Below are 22,024 nucleotides of genomic sequence, written 5' to 3'. Positions count from 1 at the left end.
CAGATTTTGCCCAGGCACTTAATTGGGAGTAGGAGGTCAGAAGTGGATTGTTTCATTCAGCAATGTATTCACTCTTGAGCAGAACCCAATGGCTCTATTAAAATAAATGATGAAATGATTGGTTTGTTGTATCAGCTGAGGATCTTGACTTAGAAATGTTTAATGTGAACACTTTGGGTTTTTTTCCTTTTCAGCTGCAGCTGTAGATCACATCCCTTCAACAGCTGCATTCAGCTCAGCAGTTTATAATGGCAAGGAATCACCTAAACAACAGATGATGAAAAATAACCTGTCTGCTCTGACAAGACCTTCAGTGCTAGGTATTTGTATGGATTTGCTGTTTAATAACCCTAAACTCTATGTGTATAACAGAAGCATTGAACAAATGATATCATGATTGTAATTTCCTGAATGAATAGAAATTACCATTCCCTTCCAAGTCCTTTCTGACCACAATACAATTTTCTGTATTAATTTCCAGGGAAAAATTTTCTTTAGATGTTTTCAGCCACAGTTTTGTTACAGTTCATAATATTAGCTGGATGTTTTCCTCATATTTACAGTTCATTAATTTCATAGAGACACAGACCAGATTCTGAATCCAGGTTCTTAAGGAATGTGTCAGTTTGCATCGATTTCACCAACAGATTTTGTAAAGGGAATAAAGGAATATTTATTAGTAATTACTCATAGGATGATTCCTATTGCAGTTCCTATTGAACTGTTGCACCTCACTTTGGGATGGAGAGCTGGACTTTGTCAACCAGCTCCAAATTCAATAAATTGTCCTCACTGTAGCATTAGTATTAGGATTTTTGTTAATTGTTTTCTGTCACAAACTGTGTCACATTGTTTTCTGTCACTGTGTCACAAACTTGTATAAGGAAGAAAATTAGTTTTCACTATGGCTAGAAACAAACTATAGCTCTATTTTAGGAAAAGTCTTCCCAAGTTTCCCTGCTGACATCACAGACAAATTCTCTGCCCATTCAGGCTCTTAATCTCTTTTTTCCATGCAGCAGCACATTATTGCTAATTCATTTCAGAAGGATTTATTTCACATATCAACATATCTGCACGAAAGAGCACAGCACTGTCAAATAAAAAATCCTTTGTATTGCCCTCAGTATCTTGTGACTTTGTCCCAGGCAATGCCAGGAACGCAAGTGAAAGGATGAGCAGCAAAATGGCCAAAGGCTGCCCTCGCGTGGCAAAAGTGTCAGGGACAAACTCGCTGGAAATCTGTGTCTGAGGGTCTGCAAGAGAACCGTCTTCTTCTGGATCTGAAGGCCTCGTTTTTTTTTTTTTTTAATTTTAATAATTTTTTAAAAATTAAACCCGCACTTTTTATATTAAATTCTTATGTTGCCTCGCATTTTATGTAGCACTAACTGTTCTGCCAGGAGGTGCAGCCTTGGCAGGGTGAAGCAGTGCTATGACCTTTGGTAGTCATGTCCAGAAACAGAAATAGCTTAATCCTGTGAGTTTCTGAGCAATTCCTGGAGGACCATTGACTCCCAATAATTGTAAATACTTGGTGTTAGTGGAGGCTCATCATTCTAGGAGTTTGCAGGAGTGCACAAGGAGACTCAAGAAAATGATGGAAGAAAATTAAAGAAGTTAGTCATCAGGATGTCCTAGAGAAACTGTAAGAAAATTGCTTTCACAGGAAAAAAAATTGAAGCTATTCATCTGTAGGAGGAAGGTGTAGAAGTAGTTTGATAGGAGTTAATATGGAACAACAAAAAACCAAAGGTGGAATCAGCAAGAAGTGGCAAAAATCCTATAAATGGGGAAATTGTTGAAAAGAGTTCAGATGTTTATTACTATTACTCTGAAACCCTTGGGAATATTACTTTTCAGTTCCATGTAACACTGTGTCATGTGTTCAGAAATAAAAGGAGCAAAATGCCCACAGTCTTGACTTCAAAATATTAGTACTTTTAAGGATTCTTAGTATGTCTCTTACTGTACTTATAATGTATTTTTCTTAGTAGAGAGAAAGCAATGGTATAAGATAAGGAAAATCTGGATAATTAGGAGTTCTCTGCTCCAGAAATTTCCAAGAAATTTAATCAGGACACAACAAAGTAAAATAAACCACACAAAATTATTATTTTCATAGACGTGACCTTTTGTACTACCATACTCATTGAATACATTCAGTTTATCAAAAAATATTGAATTACCATGCACAAACCTGTATATATTTTATTCTAATATTTCTCTGAAACATTTAGGCACATTAACAAATTCAGGGCCTCCAAAAAAGCGCCATAAAGGTTGGTCACCAGAATCTCCATCATCCACTGAGACCTGGAACTTGCAGCTCAATCCACAGGCTTCAAACAGAATTAAAAATGGTAAGCTATACACAAAGTAATGATTTTGTCTCATTATTCAGAAAATAATGGGGGGAGAGAGGCATTATTTTAAAGACACATGCAGATTCATATGAGAGATTTCTCTGTGCTTACCTAGATGCTTTATTTCCATTGGTTTTGAGGCTCTGAGCCTAACTCTCCTTAGGTTCCAGTCATTAACAAATCCCAACAGATGCCTGGATCCATTTTTAGACACCAAAACACCTTTGGAATATTAAAATTAGTATAATAACTCAAGTCCATGATAGCAGTACCATTCATTGTTTCAATTATTTGTCAAAATATTTGTGGCACTTGGATTTTAAAGTCTAGATACAGACAAGAGTGACATGCAGTGAAATAAACCCAGTTTCCCCAAAATATTTTCTTTTAATGTACTATTTTTAATATTAAAATTACCATAAAGAAGTTATGCCTGAGCAAATATTTAATCATGTTTTTTTCTTTCTTCTTATAGCAATAAAAACTGTTTAGAATGAGTGAAACTAAATATATCACATAGAACTCACAAATCATAACTATACATGTAGTCACAGCTACACAATATCACATAGGTCTCTCTATTTATGCATTCATACCTGGAAGTGTTTATTTATAAACATTTCAAAATCTTTAGATGCATATGTGTTGTCCAGTGTTGCAGTGACATAATTAGTCCTCCAAGACACTGAGCACAATAGTGTGGGCTGTAGTAACAGGTCATGGGCTGTTTGATGGAGCCACAAAAACAGTTAATGCTGATAGCAAATGTGGATATGAGATGATGCTGAATAACTTATCTTTGAGGAAATCCTTACCAGACCTAACCCCAGTAATAATTTGTCTACAATCTCAGATGGAGGAAGCCTGTCATCTTTACCACATTCTGCTTTGGCGGGACCAGCCTCCTCTCCAATGGTGGGCTCGGGAGAACCAGTCTCAGTTCCTGACAACTTGCTGAAAATCTGTAAAGCAAAACCAGTTATTTTTAAAGGTAAATCCCCCAATCCCACAACAAGGCCTCTATTTTTTGCAAGAGATGTAAAGATATATCCCACTCCTAAACACTGTCCATTTCAAGAGGGTGACTATTAAAACTGTTTACTGCACATATGAAAAATGACAAAATTAATGTGATGTGTACATACATTTATTTTGTAGGTCATGGAAACTTCCCATATCTTTGTGGGAACATTAATGATGTGATAGTGAGTCCTTTGCTGTACACCTGTTACAGAAATTCACAGTCTTTATCTAGAGCATATGAACAATATGGTGCATCCACAATACAGCCTATTTCTGAGGAAATGCAGCTGTTACTGACTGTCTACTACCTTGTTCAACTAGGTAAGATTGTTCTACATCCAGGCAGACTACATTGAATGTTTTACATGCAGGCAAATGAGAAGGGGAATATTAGGGCAGGACAGTACTAAATATGTGTGTTTGATAATATGATATTAAACTATTTCATTCATGGTTATGGAACAAAATGAAGTGACTATGTTTTGAAGGCCAGACAGATTGAGTTATAAAAATACAAAGTTTATTTTCTGCATCTGGGACCTCAGCAATGAAAATTAAAGGAAAAGAGCTGTAATTCACTGTTCTTGCAGACAATCTGTGGTTTAGAAGTATGCTGAGACAGGCAGCACTCAACCTCTTAAATATTTCTAATTACTGGTGCTCAGGTTCAAATTAGGGCAGCTTTATCTGAGTATCACAAAGGCATTTCAAAATGAAAAATTTGCTTTTCATCTACTTAGGGCAACAGAGTCCTGCATGCAGAAATCTGAAGCATGGTTTTAAAAAAAAAGAAGTTTTTAACTCAACAGTTCTGTTTAATTGTTTCATAATCTTTCCCTCTTATTATTATTTTTTCTTTTAGCTGCAGACCAGGTGCCGTTGATTGAGGATCTGGAGCAGATATTCATGCGCTCGTGGCGGGAGTCGCACCTGTGTGAAATCCGCCAGTACCAGCCGGCTGCTCCCCAGCCCTTCCCGCAACTGCCCGGCCCCATCGCCCCGGTGAGCTCAGCCCAGCTGCCCTGGCTGGCAGGGCTGGCAGCCAGCTCCTGCAACGACAGTGTCCACATCATTGAGTGCAGCTACTCCCTGGCTGAAGGGCTCTCAGAAATGTTTAAGCTCCTCATGGAAGGAAAGCTAACAAAGACAAACTATGTGGTGATCATTTGTGCCAGTAGGAACCGAGCCATTGACTCCTGCATTGTGATTACAGGTAATATCCCAAGGATCTATCTCGTGGCAAACCAGAGCAGTTCAGTGCTGTGAGGGCTTTGGTTGGAGTTCCAGTGAGCTGCCTCACAAAGCAGAGCTTTGGCCAACCATTAGTGGGCTTTGATGAAGCCAAGCTGACCCTGCACAGCTGGGTCTCTCCCCAGCCACCTTCTGCCTGCGTTGCCCATTTTCTCACCAGAGCATCTCAGCCAACAAGGCTGCAGACAAGAAATAGTGAGTTACAGCACACACAGTGGATATGGCTCTCCTGCTCTGTGCAACTGGGATATTGCTGCAGGGAACCTTTCCTTAGCTTCTAAAAGATGGTCTTGCAATGTCATTCCCTTCAACAACCTGCTCACAATTAAATAAATTATCTGAATGGCCATTCAAAGATTCAATATGATTGTAAGATAATTAGAAATTCCTTCCAATATTATATGGTCTTTTGATATCCTGTATCAACAAATACTTTCCAAACTGGGAATGAAATACAAAGAATTGTAAAATATGAATCTATTTTACATGTGTCTGGTGCATACATGTGTTGGAGATATAAAAGACTCATCTCTGCCATTTTTTTATGTGTGGTATTCATTTAGTTGTAGAGTATTTTTATTATGACTTAGAGGAACATTCTTAACTAGTTTGAAGAGTTTTCAAAATTCCTTTTTTTTTTTAAATTTTTTTGTCTTTTAGGAAAGTATCAGGCAAGAGTTCTGTCTGAGAGCATGCTCAGTCCTTCAGACTACCAGAAAGAAGTTAACTATCAGCTGGTCACAGGGAAGGTGGAAACTCTGGGGTCCTTCTTTAGCACACTCTGCCCAGGTACCTAACAAATTGTAAAGCGGCATGTTTCCAAATCCCTGAAACTCTTAAATTAATGAAAACATCTGTGCTCATTTCCTTACCAGAAGGAAGACACTCTTAGAAGTACATGAAAAATGCAGGATAAAGTTATGAAAGTATAGTTGAATTGAAATTCCTCCTAAAAGTGTCAGTTTCTAAAATCCATTGGTTTCATAAAAATAGGCCAGCAAACAGCTGAGCATATTATTCTTAGCTATGCAAATCCATCCTTACATTACATAAGTCCATATGCATATGAATGTATAAATTCTTTTACCCTAAGCATTTAGAGCAGAATAGATAAGAGCTATTTCATGAAAGGTGGGATTTGCCCCTTCAACATACCATACTTAAAACCTGATTGTGATGCTTGGGACAGAGAGGAAAATTGCAGAGAGACTGGATCATTTGTTAAGTGAGTGTACTGAGAATTAAAACAGGCAGGATTATCTGGGGATAGATCAAGCTGTGTGGAAAGTTAAACCACAACTAGGGCAAATGCAGCATATTTGTCAGGATTCATGAGATGTCAGTCTTCTTTGCCTTTCACATCATGTTAGTAAATAGATCACAAGAACCCTTCTGAATGCGTCATGATATTTTGAGTGGTCACTTAAGGGAATCTCATTTTCCTTAAATCATCTTGCAGTCATATATTGTTTATCTTGGTATCTTCAAAGCATGGTTCTCAAAATCAGAGAACCACAGAGAGATATAGAGCTCTCTGCAGCTGCTATTGTTTAGCAATATTATTGTTTAGTTGTTATTGTTTAGCTGTTGTGTAGCAGAACAAGTAAATGAGCATCCTAAAAATAGTTGCCACCCATATTCACTGGACTGCTCTGCACAGGACAGGCCCTGTCTTTCTGAGCTCACTGCAGACATGCTCAAACATCTTTTCAACTGCTGAGAAAATACTAATGCCTGGATCAGGCAGATTGTACTCTCTGCATAGCTTTCATCTCTAAGTAAGGCCCTTGCTCTATAGAAATGGGTATGTTTGCAGATATTCAATATTTCGATAAAATACACCTTGCTTGCTTCAGCATTGACTCGTGTTTTTCTTTTGGCTGTATTAGAAGTTATTTTTCTTTCTGTCTCTCAAAAATGTTAGAGTTTTAAAAATGTTTATCAGATGTTTCTCAACTTCCTTGTAATCCTTGTTAATGAACAGTATGGATCCATGGTCTGAACATAAACCAAGGCAGTTTCATGTCATTGTTGTTGCTGGTTTGCATCAATGCCTTAAGGTTAGTTTTCTACCACATTCCATAAATGTCCTAGCTGGTCTGCAGAGAGGGTTTGTCATTCTCTGGTCTGGTTTTCATTTTACTAGTGATACTCTGTAAAAAGAGATGCAATAGAAAATAACAAGAGGGTTCCTGTATAAAACAGCCAATAAGCCAAGGGCAGGATAGCTAGCAAATATATATATATATATATATATAAAGTTTTTAAGATTTACAAAACAAAATCAATATGAAATGCAGATCTTATTAACACGGATGTTTATTCCACTATCCCTTCCCTTTGACAGAGGGTGACATTGATCTTTTGCTGGAAAAATTTTATCAAGAAAACCAAGGGCACATCTCTTCATCACTTTCTGCTTCAGCGAATAAACCAACAGCAGTGAATGGAGCTGGAACAGCTGTGTGTACAAGTGAGTAAGGAGGATGTTCTAAAGAGGTAACAGAGTAGGGCACTGGACACCAAGTTCTGGGTGCACAGTGAGATCCCTCTGGGCAGAGCCCAGAAAGGAGAGGTCCTGAGGCAAACTGCAACTCATGTCTTGGAATATTCAGATTTACACTGATGGATGTTCTGCTTCATTCCACTGGGTGTTACAGTGTTTGAAGCTGTAAGTTTTACTTCTTTGGTACCAGAATACTATTGTTTCAATTCACTTTCAGGTCTCAGACACTTTACAGGACCAGTACGTCCAAATGCAGAAAGATTTCTTTGCATATTCTCTATAGATTTTCATAAATGTACTCCTGTAAATAAGCAAAGTACTTTAAAGAGTAGATAAGTTATTCTTTGCCAGACTCTTAACATTTTACATTAGATTAGACTTTGGGCATATATCTAAACAGAATTTTGCCTTTTTCCAGGTTATGAGATTGAACGACATCAAATCCGTCCATTCCAGCTAGCAGTGGCTCAGAAATTGCTGTCTCATATTTGCTCAATTGCTGACTCCAGTACTCAAAATCTTGATTTGGGCTCCTTCGAGAAAATTGATTTCTTGATTTGTGTTCCACCCTCCGAAGTGACTTACCAACAGACTTTGTTTCATCTCTGGCACTCAGGTGCTCATTAGTTAGCTTTATTTTAGATTTACACAATATTCTTGGATGTAGTCATATCCAGAAATACTGACACTTGTTCTGTTCTTTTAGGTATATTATTAGAACTTGGATTAGAAAAGGAACACCTTACAAAGCAGAGAGTGGAGCAGTATGTTATGAAACTAGATGCAGAAGCCCAAATTAAATTCAAAATTTTTTTACAAAACTCTATGCAGAATCCACACACACTGTTTGTCCTAATCCATGATCACGCACACTGGGATCTAATGAGGTAAGAAAACTGTAACTTGTTTTTAGAGAAATTATTATTATCTGCATTATCTCTAAAGATTAGTTTTCAGATTTATCCCTTCCTTCATATTTGTTTGCAACTTTCTGCTAACTCTGCTTCCCCATGCATTGAATAAATATGTTTTAAGGTCCTTCATGATTTAGTCTTACCCTGCTTATTGTATTGTGCCTCAGCGGAACATTTCAGCTTTTTTTGCACCCCATTCTTATCTATCTTCAGCACAGTTATTATTTTTTTGGCTGTTTGTCCTTTGTTCAGGGGGAAGCTTCCTGTGAAAGTACACAGAGCTCCTCATCCTCTGTTACTGTCCTCTGGGCTGTAAAATTTGCAAAACCTCAACCCAGTGAGTAGAAAACTAGTGACCCAACACCGCTGCCTATGTTTTTAACTGACTGGAAGTTTTGCAGTTCTTTTCTATCCAAAATCAGTGACTTGTAAGAATTGAAAGCTTCTGTGGATTCTTAGTGATGCCAGGTAGAGTTTGAAGGGAAAGAGAATGGTTCCTGTCCAGTGTTTACCAAGTTTCCCATCAGCTCACTCATGTAACTCATTGCTTCCCTCTTCCCTCACAGAGCTCTGTTTCCATAGATTCTCAACAACCTGCCTGCTGACAAGTGGGGCTGCTTTTGCTGTCTGGTTCTGAGGCTCTTGGGGAGGTTGGAAAACATTCAGAACTCCAGAAACACCAACATATTCCAACTTTGGGATGGTGGTAGTGTTTCTGAAACCAAACACTGGAATCTTACTTGTGAATGCAGGTTAACAATGATAACTTTCAATGAAACTGCATCTGAGGGTTTCCTGTTCAGCTCCCCTGTCTTGGGAACTTACATGGACTTTTACAGCTGTCCCAGCCTTTGAGGCATTTCATATTCCTTGAGTGGTAGGGAAGTACCTATGTTGCTGCTCAACTCTGTTTTCTGCCTAATAAAGATAAATAGGCAGGTAAATGCCAAAAATTCAATAGCATTAATTTGGACTGAAATTTTGCTCAGGAGCAAGGAATTGACTGTCAGTATTCCATGATACTGTGATTTGCTCTAAGAATAACTATTCATTTTTTCTCTTGTTCTATCATACTGACTTATCATCTGTACTTTTCTATCTTGATTTTGTAGGTTAGAATTATCCTTTGTTAAGGGCAGCACTAACAATCTGACCAGAGTTACTACAGGACTATGTGTCTATTGGTAACTGCCACGTTAGTTTCCTTTCCTACTTTATCTCTCATATTCTGGTAGCTGCAAGGGATTGGTAATTTGCTAGTTAGAGAGCTTATCAGACTCACCAAAATTTTTACTTGCAGTGAAATAATTTGCATTTTCTTCTCTGCAACAATTTCAGGGTCAAAGAAGAGTCCTAAATTCCTGTAACTTTGATTTCACATCCGGGTTTAAGCTATTACACAGACACAAATATTGCCTTTTGCTGATCACTTTGGAGAGTTTTGGGTTTCTTTTTTTGCAGTGCTATGCATAGTCTTTATCCTCAAACAGAGCTGTCGACGGGACTTGTTGATAGACTGTTGAACTGCAGGGAGGTGAAAGAGGCACCAAATATTGTGACCCTCCATGTGACTTCCTTCCCCTACGCGCTGCAGACACAGCACACTCATATCAGCCCTTACAATGAGATCCACTGGCCTTCTTCATACAGCAATGTAAGATGGATGCTTTGAGGTGCTTTTCTGAGCTTTTCATGATTTATTTTCCATTTATGTACTTAATAAAACAGTGAAGTCCCCAAGATTTTTGTAAACAAGAGTGAAGTTTGCATGACATCCTGTTCAGTCTGTGGCAAGTTCATTTTTCCTTTTTTATCCTTTCTAGCTTTCTTTTTCTTTATTCCTTTTGTATTTTCCATAAACTTTAGTAGCTCTGCTAAATATTTTTGAGCTACATAAATGGAAATAATCTTCAGTTCTGTCTCTAGTGCATTGCTGCATAAATATATGTACATACATGGATTTTATTCATATATGTGCATATTTAGTCTATATACCTGGTCTGTCTGTGTGTTTGGATTTATGGGGAGAGAGAAAGAAATGAGGAAAAATTGGGTCAAATTTTCATCGTCTCAAAATGGCTAGTTCTGTTTCTTTCTCTTCTTGTTTTAATATGTCTGAGTAGATGTATGTTTATTAGAGAATGTGATTGTAAGTATATCAAGATACCAATGGTTAATCACTCATAAATTAATTATTTCTAGACTTTATCCTTGTATTTTTATTGCTTCATTTGCTCTAGGGTGTAGATTTATACCATGAAAACAAGAAATACTTTGGACTGTCAGAGTTCATTGAGTCCACCCTCTCTGGACATAGCATTCCACTGCTCCGGTATGACAGCTCTTTTGAAGCAATGGTCATGGCTTTGGGAAAGAGGTATGGGGCCCTCCTTTGCTTAACATGGGAAACTTAGGAAGTCCTTTTTATGGCCTTGAGTTATTAGCTAGAAGACCATTTTATTTATTTATTTATTTTACTTCTCTCTGTCTTACAGATCATTTACATATGCAAGACGTTTCACCTGCTCTAATTTTCTCCTATGTATTTAGTATATACTGGGCCTGCAGTGTCATCAGTGGAGGCTGTCTCTTACTATGAGCATGCACACTGCTTAACCCAATTTACAATGTGTTCTTGTTGTGACCTGTAACTCCTTTATATTGTAATAATCTACCATTGTATCACCACATAATTTTAAATGTGTTATTACTTTTGTCCAATATTATCACTTGCTGGCCCTGGCTGATTTTGATTTTGAGTACACTGCACTTGGAACACAAAGAGAAGTTAGATATATCACCATGGCAGGTACACATAAATCAGAAATAAAATCTTCACAGCAAGCCATAGTCACAATTCTGAGCAAGCCATTGCTGCCTACATATATTCAGTCCTCTTGAACACAAGAGTAAATTGGTTCAGGGCTTCAGTAATAAAACAAGAGAAACACCCAATCTTTCTCTGCCCCTTAAGAATGGCACACAATGAAGAATACTATTCTTATTGATAAGAAAATGTAATTTTGTTTGATGCTATTACTGAGTTCCTCCGCTAATATTGTGTGATAAATTTTGTAATAACAGTAAGGTATGGATAAACTAAAGTGATGTAACTTTACTGGACTACTTGCTTTGTAAACTTTTATGAGGAGAAATGATGAGACAACATCAGTTCTGATTGTGAAATGGTGCCTTGCAAATACTCTACAACTGCAATTGATGAGATTCTGTTGTATAGTCGATACAAAGGATTCATTACAGGAGAAAATCCTGAGTTTACTATATTTTGTAAGTTTTTTCACATCACCCTTTAATACTCTTTAATTCACCATTTATTTCAGGTTCCCCAGATTACACAGTGCAGTGATAAGGACTTTTGTCCTCATCCAACACTACTCTGCAGCTATGATGGCAGTGTGTGGTCTTTCTCAGATGAAGAATTACACCTCAGTTGAAACTCTGGAAATCACCCAAAATCTAATAAACTCTTCAAGGCAATGTCCTAGTGGCCACGGCCTCATGGTCGTGTTGAGAATTCCATGTGTCCCTCTGGCTGCAGTGGCATATGAACGTCTGTATAATGTAAGGGAAAGACTAGCCCTTGAAGATAACTTTGAAATAATCCTGGGAAATCCTAATTCTGGAATCACCATTGGGAAGCACTTTGTGGAACAATTGAAGGTAAATTGCAGAATGGCATGTGCTGGAAGGTTCCTTAGATGGGTAGGTGGGGAGACTTTACTGGTGACAGTTATAGCCATGAACTGAAGTGTGCAGTCCTAAAGTAAAACCAAAAACTGCAATGAGGAGCATGACTTTTACCTTTTACACATACTCTCTGTGACACCTCTCCTGTCCTGCCTGTGGTTAATGCTCAGTGAAATATTAACTAATACAGTTAGCACTTGACTTCCAGTAGCAACCCTCAGAAACAGCTGAAATGCTTTTATCTAAAGGGACTATGAGAAAGGGACTATAAAAAGCCAAATAAAATGTTCAGTTTTAGCTGAATTTTCTCACAAAAACATCACAGTGCAAAAAGGTTTTAATCAGTGACTAGTTGATAGTTAAATTATTCTTGTCACCAGCAGGGGACTGAAAGACCAATTTGCTTGATCATGGATCCTAGAGCAGCCTGGTGTTCACAGTTTGGGATTTTATGCTTTCTGAATCATGTTTTGGTTTATGGATTAATTTATATCCTTTAAATCCAGAATTGTGGGTCATCTGTTTAAAAAAAGTGTCCTTTGCTCTTCATAAAATTACCATCTTCTGATCTCCAAGGCAAAAATGTATTTCCTCTAGAATGTTGTAATATCTATATGTTATACTGTTTACTCTGTTTGATCCAATACATTATATTAAGTCATTTGAGATCCAGAGCCTAATGCTGATCTCATTCTGCTATTAATTAGACACCACTTACCCTGAAAAATCAGAATTAGTTCTGAGTCACATCCTGATTATGTTCTCTGACATGTATAGAGGGGAACATAAGCACATGTCAGAGGTGAGTTGTTGTACTGTTGCTCACACCATAGATGCTCCTTATCTGTAGATCAGTCTCACAGCAGAAAGGACTGACTGGTGAGTAAAGCAATACAGCCTGAGCCTGAGCAGTCAAACAATATATGGACATGTCAGATTTCTCATAAAGTTACCAGGAAAACTGATAGCTTTAGGGGAGAGTGGGAGACTCCAGAGGGTTGTAAATAGGGACAGTGGTGTGTGTTGAACACTTCCAACTTTCTCCTGTTCCTCTAAGGTGGAAAACTCTCATTTCTAGCTTATTTTCTTCCTTGGACTCAGACATCCATATATTATCTGCCTAGAGAAGCCTCTGTATTCTCTTCCCCAAAACTCCAGCTCAGCTTCACTCTCCATTGTGCCATATTTGCCATATGCCCTGGTCTCAGTGCTATCTCTGCAGGCTGGAACATACTGTCCCAATGTGCTCAGACTAACAGCAGGCAGACTGCTGCCTATAATGCTCTAGAAGCTGTGAGAGCTTTCTATTTGGAATTGGGCTCTGCATTGTGGCTTCTCTTCCACTGCACAAGTGGGTTATTATAATGGATGATAAAGTATGTCTTACTGTCTTTTTATTTGATATAGATATATCTCAAATATATGTATATATAAACTTCTTATATAGTTACAGATAAGTCCAACATATAGATATGTCCAACAGGGTTTCTCTACCTTGTACAGATCTGGCAGAAAATTGAGGATGTAGATTGGAGGCCACAGACCTATTTGGAACTGGAAGGTTTGCCTTGCATATTGATTTTTAGTGGGATGGATCCACAAGGGGAGTCTTTGCCACGGTAAGAAGATCCACTCTTTTTTCAGTGGCAGTGTTTTATCCATTGCTTATCAAATAGCTAAAGATTAACTGTGTGATTACTTGTGTGAGAGGAGAACAGATTTCAGTGTCAAGGTGTTTCTTTGCCATTTTTGGGGCAGTTTTTGTATCATAAATGCAAACTCCATGTTATTGATAATAAACTTCTGTTTATACAAAGACATAAATAGCTTCAAAAATATTATAAAAGTTATCCCAGTTTAGAGGAGAGAATGGGTATGTTAAAAAAAATAAGTATAGCTGCTTAAGTATAGCTGCTTAGGTTTCTTTAGGGTAGCTGAGAAATCTGCTGATGATGGTTGTATGTGTGCCCCAGGATGTGTGGAGTGCCTTCTGGAATGGCAGCTGGAAGAGAGACAGGATGCCCTGGGGCACTAAATGCTTTCGTATGTTCAACTGAGTCCTATTCTGTGTGTGTTAGGTTTAGAATCCAAATGATTATTCTTATGCTGATGCTAATGTTCAGTGCAGTAAATCAAGTTGTGTAATTGGGTTAAGAGAAAGAAAAGTGTATGCATCACAGTGGTAAACTTATTAAGCACAAAATACCGTGTTCTATCTCATCCCTCATTGAAGCTAATTGTGAAAAATTTTCCCTTTGGCTGTGTTTCTCAAAGAGATAAGGCAGTAGATTACGGTGAGTTTTCATAGTAGCTCCTCCTGTTTCTCTCCAGATCACTGAGATACTGTGACCTACGTTTAATAAATTCATCTTCCTTGGTACGGACAAGCCTGGAGCAAGAACTTGGTTTGGCAGCATACTTTGTGAGCTCAGAAATTCACACAGAGAAACCAGTTGTGAATGATGTGTTAGAAAGTGACCCAGAGAAACTAAGCAGTACTGACAATGAAGATGAAGAAATAGCAACAGAAGGTATTTTTTATTACTGGTAATAAAATGAGCTGTAAAATGAGTGAAAATGATTATCAAAAGCAGCAATTTATGGGTGAGGTTTTCTCACTTTAGTCTTACTGAGTGAGCTCTGCTCCTTAGTTTTGTTTCATCTCATTGAACCTCTGTTTCCTCACCTGCTGCTGATGCATTTTAACTTCTTGCAGTTCTACTGCTGTATCTGTTTCTCTCTCTGTTTTCTGGCTCCCTTCTGTGTTCCTCCTTTGCCCTATGTGTTCTGACAGCCACCAAGTGGAGCTCGAGTACGAGCACCAGGTGACACTCACTGTTCAGGTGACCCTCACTGTTCAGGTGACACTCACTGTTCAGGTGACACTCACTGTTCCAGGACCCTCTGCATCTCCCTCCCCAGCAGGGAAGAGTGAGATTTGCTGTCTGAGAAGCAGCAGCAGTGACTGCATCCCTCCCCTCACTGGCAGCTCCAACTAAACTGTTCCTGGTGCTACTGAACCTATCCTTACAATGATGTCAGTGATAAAGATTCCTTTCAAGGAAACAGCTGAGTAGTCCCTACCTTGTAAGGGGTTAAATAGTATGGATGGAAAATATATCTCAACATAGAAACTTCTGAGTTCTCCTTGAAAATGCCCATGAAATCAAATGAACAGTGTAGAGTTCGTGAATTCATAATTTCTTAAGAAACCAATTGAGCACATACAAATATGCAAAACCCAACAATAATTTACCCAGGAACAATTACTTTCTGCATTGTTTGAGTTATAATTGATGGACATTATCAGTTTTTTATTAGTTCTTTACACTTTTCTTTACTATCTATGGTGCCTATGGAAAACAAAGGATTTTTATCCCTGTAAAGTATTTTAAATCTCAAACAACTTGCCTTCATTTCTTTTTCTATACTATGAGGAGGAAGAAACCCAATTACCTTCCAAGTTCACCTACGAAGTTCTTACTCACTGAAAATGACAGCAGAACAAGCTAAACAAAAATACTTTCTTTAATCCAATATGGACTCTTCATAGAGGAATGAAATGCCTGAGGTCATACTCAAACTGTGTTCAAGAGATGCCTGCTTCAGATGTGATGGGTACTCCTTGCAATGAGCAGTTCTGTCCATTTAGTTGAAGTATGCTGAGATTGTATGTGATCTGAGTCAAAAGGGCTCCTGTGGTCTCCTGGTCCATGAAGTATGGTGTGATCATCCAGAGTCCAACTCAGAACATGTGAGATAGGCTTACAGTCTAAGTTTGCTGATGGCAGTGCTTATCTCAGTTTATCACGTTAATACTGTACAGAAACAAGCATTTTAACTTAGGAGCCTCAGCTAGGAATCTCAAGTGAATGATGGCCATCCACCTGAGGATTTTCATCTCTGAAAACTGAGATATAATCTGGCCATAAAGCTGTGTGGGGTAGGAGGTAATTTCATAACATACTGATAAAATAGAGCTTGTTGCCTGCTGCTTTTCCTGACACTGGATTAGTTGGGAATGTAAGACATGGGTTGGAAGAGAAACCATGGTTGAGACAGGCCTAGATATTACCAGCTCCTGGTTGCAGCACTGATTTTTGTGAAGCTGTTGCAGCTCAGCACAGGTAAATTAGACCATAGGCTGATCCGATATTCTGTGGTGGGAACAGATACTCTCCATATTGGAAACAGTGTCAGGATGAGGCCAAATCCCACACAAACCCTTCTGTACTTCTCCTTACTTTGACAATATAGCTGTCACTTAGAGGCTTACCTAAATTATATTTTGATTTTGTTTTCCCTTACTATCATTCATGAAACAGGTTCTACTTCAGAAAAAAGAAGTCCTATGAAAAGAGAAAGATCATGTTCCCATGACTCTGCATCTTCATCTCTCTCTTCAAAAGCTTCCAGTAAGACCATAAGATCATCTATGTTAAATTTAGGACATAAAAGAGACCTTGGCTTATTTATTTGATAAATAGTATAAGGCATAAATCACTAAGGTTTTGATCAAGCCTATTTTAATGGGATCACTTAAGATGACTAGAAAATATAGGGATTAGACTTCTGAAATATAGAAAATAGGATCTTTTCTTTCTTGAAAAATTAACATGCCATGGGGTGCTCAAACTAGGTGCTTCCATGTGGTCTGCCCATAGCTCTGTGCCCTCAGTACATCTGTGGTCAAAGAAATATTTTTATTTCACTATTTTCTGTGCTCCTGGATACTGGTATTTTGAGGGATGTCGCACTGGTGTTACTTGCAGCCATTCACAGTGCTGGTGACACTTTTGTGTTTGTTGCTAATGGCTATTACTGACTACTTCAGATTAATAGACAGAGGATAGCATTTCTTGAAATCAGCATTCTTCTTTCTACTGACTTTTGTTTGTTCAAAATGTGGGGGTTTTTGAGAACCAGCATGATTGTTTTCACCATGAGGGGAAATCTGGTTTAATCTATGTTCAGCCTTAGGTAGATATTTCTTATACCTTGTGTAGACTGATTCCACAAGCAGTTCTCTGTCTACTTTAAAGACTGTGACATATTTGCATGCCCTCTTTCACTAAGCATTAAAGATGCTCAGAACCATTTAACATGTGTTAAACTTTCAAGAAATCTTAATAGTTAAAATATATATAGCGTAAAAATATATAGCTTTCAGAAAATGCACAGTTACCTGCAGGGTGTATCTACATCACATATTCCCAGCCAATATCCATGAATTCAGTATGTTCTCTGAGCTGACCCAGAGCTCTGTGAATGCACTAAAGCATTCTGTAGCACCAGGTGCTTGAGGGCTGCCAGGTTTCATTAGATCAGCCTAAGTGCTGCAGTGACCCAGACATGGGTGTCAGAGCAGAGCTGACTCAGAGGACTGTTTTTAGATGTCAGTCTGAGTAGACATTTCTGTAGTGTGGTGGGGTAATAGCCTGGAAATACTTACTTCCTTCAATGCATTTAAACAATGGTTTTAGTAATTTTGTATTTGTCTTGAGTGAATAAAGTATCAGGTGAGCACCTTCAGCAAGAAGTGTATGAGGGAAATAGAGGACAGAGCAATCACTGACATCTTTCCTATGAACTTCAGGACTTTAAAAGCCACTTTCTGCTTTGAAACAAATACTACAAACTTGTCCCATTATGGCTTCCTGTACGAGGAAGGTCAAATCAAGAGGAGGAGCCATGTTTGCTGGACAATGTATCAAGAGGATTATTTGTTGTGTTTTGTTTAACTGTGGCATTGACTAGAAGAGATAGTTGCACTGTGTTGAAATACAATTTTTCTTTTAATTACAGCATTTTGCACTGAGTCATCCCCTCCCCAAGCCCTAAGTAACAGCACTGAAGAAACTACAAATAACTATGAAAGGCAGAAGCAAAAAGTAGACAAGGGGGCACAAACAACAATCAGCAAACACTTGCCACCAGTAACTGAACAACTGGATATGAAACAAAACATAAAAAGTACCCAAGTCTCCATCACCTCATCATCCTCCCCACCTTTCTCCTCCTCTTCTTCCTCCTCTGCACCTACTCATAACTCCTTCATCCTACAGACGTCTCAGTGCTCCATGACCAAGGCATCTAAACAGCCTCCCATAGTTTTCCTGCCCAAACTGGTTTATGACATTATTACTTCTACAGACAGCAGTGGACTTCCCAAATCCTCTTCCCTCTTGCCTTACCATTCTGTTATGTGGGCAAGTTCTTTCCGTCCCCTTATGAGCAAGATGATGACGTGCACGGAGCAGTCCCTGTACTACCGCCAGTGGACGGTTCCCAAGCCAATCCACATGGACTACAACAACAGAAATGAGGGCAGAATGGACACCTTCCACCCAAGGAGACTGCTGCTGAGTGGGCCACCACAGGTGTGTAAAAAGAAAAAGGTATTATCACTGATTCATTTTGTTTATCATAATCTCAGAAAAAATATTTAGTCATTATTATTCATACTTGCAGGGGTGGGGTTTTTTGTGGAGAGTGAATTACTTATATTTTATTTCTTAATCCCTTCTAATAAAAACTATCTTCCTTGCTTTACTGTTAGTCTGAGTTTCAATACAGAGACGCTGCAGCAATATTCACTTTGTCAGTCTCTCTCCATTAAAATGTTTTAAAGACAGTTTGCTCGAAAGATAGATTTCATGTATAATTTCAGTTGTTAAAGTTGCATATGCATTTATGTTTTAAATAAAGATCAAAGATCTTGACAAAGCCACTTTCTTATGCTTTCAATGTGAAAGCAGCTGAGTTTGTAATGAAATTATTTTGTTTCCTTTGCACAGCAGACAGAAATAGAAGCTGTTATAAATAATACATGCAAGAAGGCCAGTTCAAAGTAGCAGAGCCATATTTAAAAGATGAGTAGCTTACCCGGGAGTTTTTTTACATTACTTTGAAAATATGTGTGAAAATGGATCTAGTTCTAAGAAGTTAATTCTTGTGTAAATTCTCCAGGAATGTTTAGCACTTATTTCTGAGCAAGGTATCTCCTAGTTAAGTGCACGTTACAGGCTAAAGGTAGAATTGTGCCTCATGTTTTACTGCAGTATGAAGCAACAAGATAGGAAGAGGCACTGTGCCTGCTGAGAGCAGATGCATTTCCTGTCAACCTCACAGTCAAACAGGATAAATGCAAACCAAGACAAAGGTGTTTCCAGTTACTGTAACATCAATCCAAAGAACTAATCCAAAGACAGTTACTGAATTAGATTGCCACATGATACACTCTTCTATGCCCATCCATGGCAAAAAGCAACTCCATATTGCTATTTGTAACATTATTGTTTTCCATTGTATATGCAAATATATGGGGCAGAAGGAGCATAAATGAACTCTTCATATTGGGAATTCTCACAGATGTTACTCTGAGTCACAAAGGATTCCAGAAACTGAGGATCAGTTTTTCACTGTCCATTCCTTTGATCTAAATAGTTTGTGTTTGCCAAATATTGAGGTGTTAAGTGATCAAGAAACTGAATTTCATATCAGCTGTAGCATAAAAATGAATACAATGTGGAGAGAGATGTTCATTTTCATCCCCAAAAAAACCCAAAATGACAGGCTGTAACAAAAGGACAGGCTCTAACTTCTGTTAGAATTTTATATTGCATTCACATCAAACCCCATAAAGATATGATTCTGAAAGCCATCCTAAACATTCAGATTAACCAATAAGAAATTTTTTTCTTGGTATTTGAGTCCCAAATGTAAATTGTGAATCTCAAAAGAGTCATTCAGAGACTTCTGACAGCATACTACACATGGTGAGAAGGCTTTGATAGTTCACACACCTGATATTTGCAATTTAACTAACTGTTATCAAACAGATAGCTTGTTTATTTGTCAGCCCACTTTTCACTATCAAATCTCTCTGGTTTTTTTTCCAAGTATGGAATAGGATCTTGCTCACCTCTGTACAGCTGTGAATTTCAGCCTTGGTAACAATTCTTTTACTTGAAACTCCATCTCTTTTTCAGCTGTCTTCACAATGCAGGTTATTTCCTAGTGTTGTATGGGGTCCTACAGTTGGCTTATTTCCTAAAGGATGCTTTTTATATGTTTATTCATTTTATATTCCTCAGTTCTTTCTGAAGAATATACCTGTTTCACACAGAACAAATTCATGCTCATCAAATCAGGAGTATATCATATCTTCTCTCAAATTCATACTCATCAAATCAGGAGTATCATATCTTCTTCCTAAATAAAAAAATGTAGCATTATATATTAATTTAATAGAATTTTTTACTTATTATTCGATGGAAATCTCTTAATTTATTTCTATCTTCATGGAAAAATCCAGCAACTTTTCTACCTTTACTATTTTAACCTCCCAAAGTACTTAAAACACCCGTAAACCAAACAAACTGCTTTAAATGTATGTGGGTTAATTTAAGGTATAACAATGCAGTGTTTTTGAAGGGAATAGTAGCAATAAAATATGCAGTAATTAGAATTGCCTTTCTCTTTTGAAAAGAAATAATTTTCCTTCCTGAAGAAGGTTTTATTCTTTTTTTTTGATAATATTAACATTTCACGTGGACTTAATACTTACTCCATCGAGAGGTATAGGCAGAAATGAAAACAATTATTAGACAGCTCATATCTAAATGTTGATAACATCTCAGCCAAAGTATAAGATTTCCAGAGTAGTATCTTCCCAAAAATTAGTAATTACTTGTTTTCTTTATAAGGCAGTAATTCCTTTACTAAAATTTAAATCAGGAAGCAATTTTCTGATTAAAATGAAAAATGCTAAATCAACAGAGCAAGAAAACATTAGAGAATCAAAATGACAGTTCTCACTGTCAGGGAAATTAGAAACAAAATATACTCACCCTTCTCTCATGGAGATATTTTACCCTATGTGCTGGTCAAAATATTTTGCTGGAAGACTTGTCAGATTTTTACAAGGACAGTTATGTACATTAGAAGGCAAGAAATGTCTTATTTTTACAATAGGCTTTAGGAAATGCAGTAAAAACTGGATAGGTATGGACTAATTTATCTGTAATTAGCTCATATGATCAAAGTGAAGCCATTGGTTAGTGAGTATAATTCAATATACATCACCATGAGCAATACATATCGTATCTACGGCTCAACGTCTGTTCCCTGGTACTCCCATGCAAATGCCTATATGGAGTTCTAAATTCCCTCAAGTATTTTTTCCTCAGAAAATTCATCTTAAAGTTCCCCAAACTGCAAATCAGGGTTTTGTATGTTCAGTTTTTAACTGGATTTTACAATTTAGAACTGGCATTTTCCTGAAGCGTGGAAGCTGCTGGTGAGCACAACTCAGTCCTGTGGCACCACATCCAGGGAATGGAGCAAGCATGTCTTAAGACACTTCCTGAAGAAGAAAACTACTGCCCATTTTATTACTCTAACTTTATTAAAAACTCATTACAATGAACGTATACACCATTCAGCTTATATAAGAAAAATATTAGGGAAATATTTAATATATCTATTATTAGCTGTATTTTAGAAGAATGTAGCATTTGGAAACATGGAGAAGAGCCATCAACATTTGACCAACTGTCTGTGGATCATCAGCATGTTTTCTGCAAATCATCATTGATTCACAGGCCTCAGTTTGAAAACCACTGTCATGGTATGTGAAGAACCGTCTTTCCTGGAAATTAGAATAGAGAACTTCCCCTTATGGAATTATTTCCCCTTTTGCCATATTTCTCCAAATGTGAGGCCTGAAATCAGATGATGCTTTATACCAACATGTAAGAATAATAAAATACTTCTAGTGGTCCTGGTGTCCAGCATCTGGAACAAGTTAAAAAAGGAAGCTCATTACTGTTGCATGTTCTACAACACCACTTTTGAATGTAATTCTCTGGATGCATGGAGGGACACATGCAGTTTATCTCACTGGAATGCTCTCTCTCAGATTTTTGGTTGGTTTGCACCCTATGCTTGATATCTATGGCAAGCAGAGTTCAGTGGTCAAAAACTTTGGAGAGTTTTCCCCTTCTCTTTGGTAATATATGTCTTTCATATAAAAACTAGACCTTCATATATATGTCAAATTTTCTTTAGGAAAAAATTTGAATTCATATTCCTTCCTCTTCCTCATAAATGAAGAGCTTCAGAGTAAACATATTCTTAGTATTTTAAGGACTAAATAATCCATGACATTAAGGATGAAAATAGAAACAAACCCCCTAAATCTCATCAGGCCCCAAATTCCCTAGTTATCATCAGTTTTCAAAAGATTTGAGATT

At 37.7% G+C, this 22,024-nt stretch overlaps 1 protein-coding gene across 2 annotated transcripts in view; it reads left to right on the top strand.

The window, feature by feature from the left end:
- The window catches only part of GREB1 (growth regulating estrogen receptor binding 1), a 55,934-nt gene that overhangs the window by 14,448 nt on the left and 19,462 nt on the right, over nucleotides 1–22,024 (top strand). The window contains exons 6-21 of one of the 2 annotated variants that reach the window (XM_058801853.1): nucleotides 195–320; nucleotides 2,241–2,363; nucleotides 3,220–3,357; nucleotides 3,525–3,710; nucleotides 4,252–4,602; nucleotides 5,301–5,429; nucleotides 6,988–7,113; nucleotides 7,565–7,762; nucleotides 7,853–8,033; nucleotides 9,522–9,714; nucleotides 10,301–10,437; nucleotides 11,402–11,741; nucleotides 13,272–13,387; nucleotides 14,100–14,299; nucleotides 16,094–16,181; nucleotides 17,566–18,148. In XM_058801853.1, coding sequence (XP_058657836.1) covers nucleotides 195–320; nucleotides 2,241–2,363; nucleotides 3,220–3,357; nucleotides 3,525–3,710; nucleotides 4,252–4,602; nucleotides 5,301–5,429; nucleotides 6,988–7,113; nucleotides 7,565–7,762; nucleotides 7,853–8,033; nucleotides 9,522–9,714; nucleotides 10,301–10,437; nucleotides 11,402–11,741; nucleotides 13,272–13,387; nucleotides 14,100–14,299; nucleotides 16,094–16,181; nucleotides 17,566–18,148 — 3,215 coding nt within the window. Of the gene's footprint in view, nucleotides 1–194; nucleotides 321–2,240; nucleotides 2,364–3,219; nucleotides 3,358–3,524; nucleotides 3,711–4,251; nucleotides 4,603–5,300; nucleotides 5,430–6,987; nucleotides 7,114–7,564; nucleotides 7,763–7,852; nucleotides 8,034–9,521; nucleotides 9,715–10,300; nucleotides 10,438–11,401; nucleotides 11,742–13,271; nucleotides 13,388–14,099; nucleotides 14,300–16,093; nucleotides 16,184–17,565; nucleotides 18,149–22,024 lie in introns of both variants that reach the window. The other variant, XM_058801852.1, reaches the window with a different exon arrangement.

This window comes from Ammospiza caudacuta, chromosome 3 (assembly GCF_027887145.1).
Source record: "Ammospiza caudacuta isolate bAmmCau1 chromosome 3, bAmmCau1.pri, whole genome shotgun sequence".
NCBI classification, from domain to species: domain Eukaryota; kingdom Metazoa; phylum Chordata; class Aves; order Passeriformes; family Passerellidae; genus Ammospiza; species Ammospiza caudacuta.
This window is presented reverse-complemented; position numbering and strand designations above follow the sequence as displayed.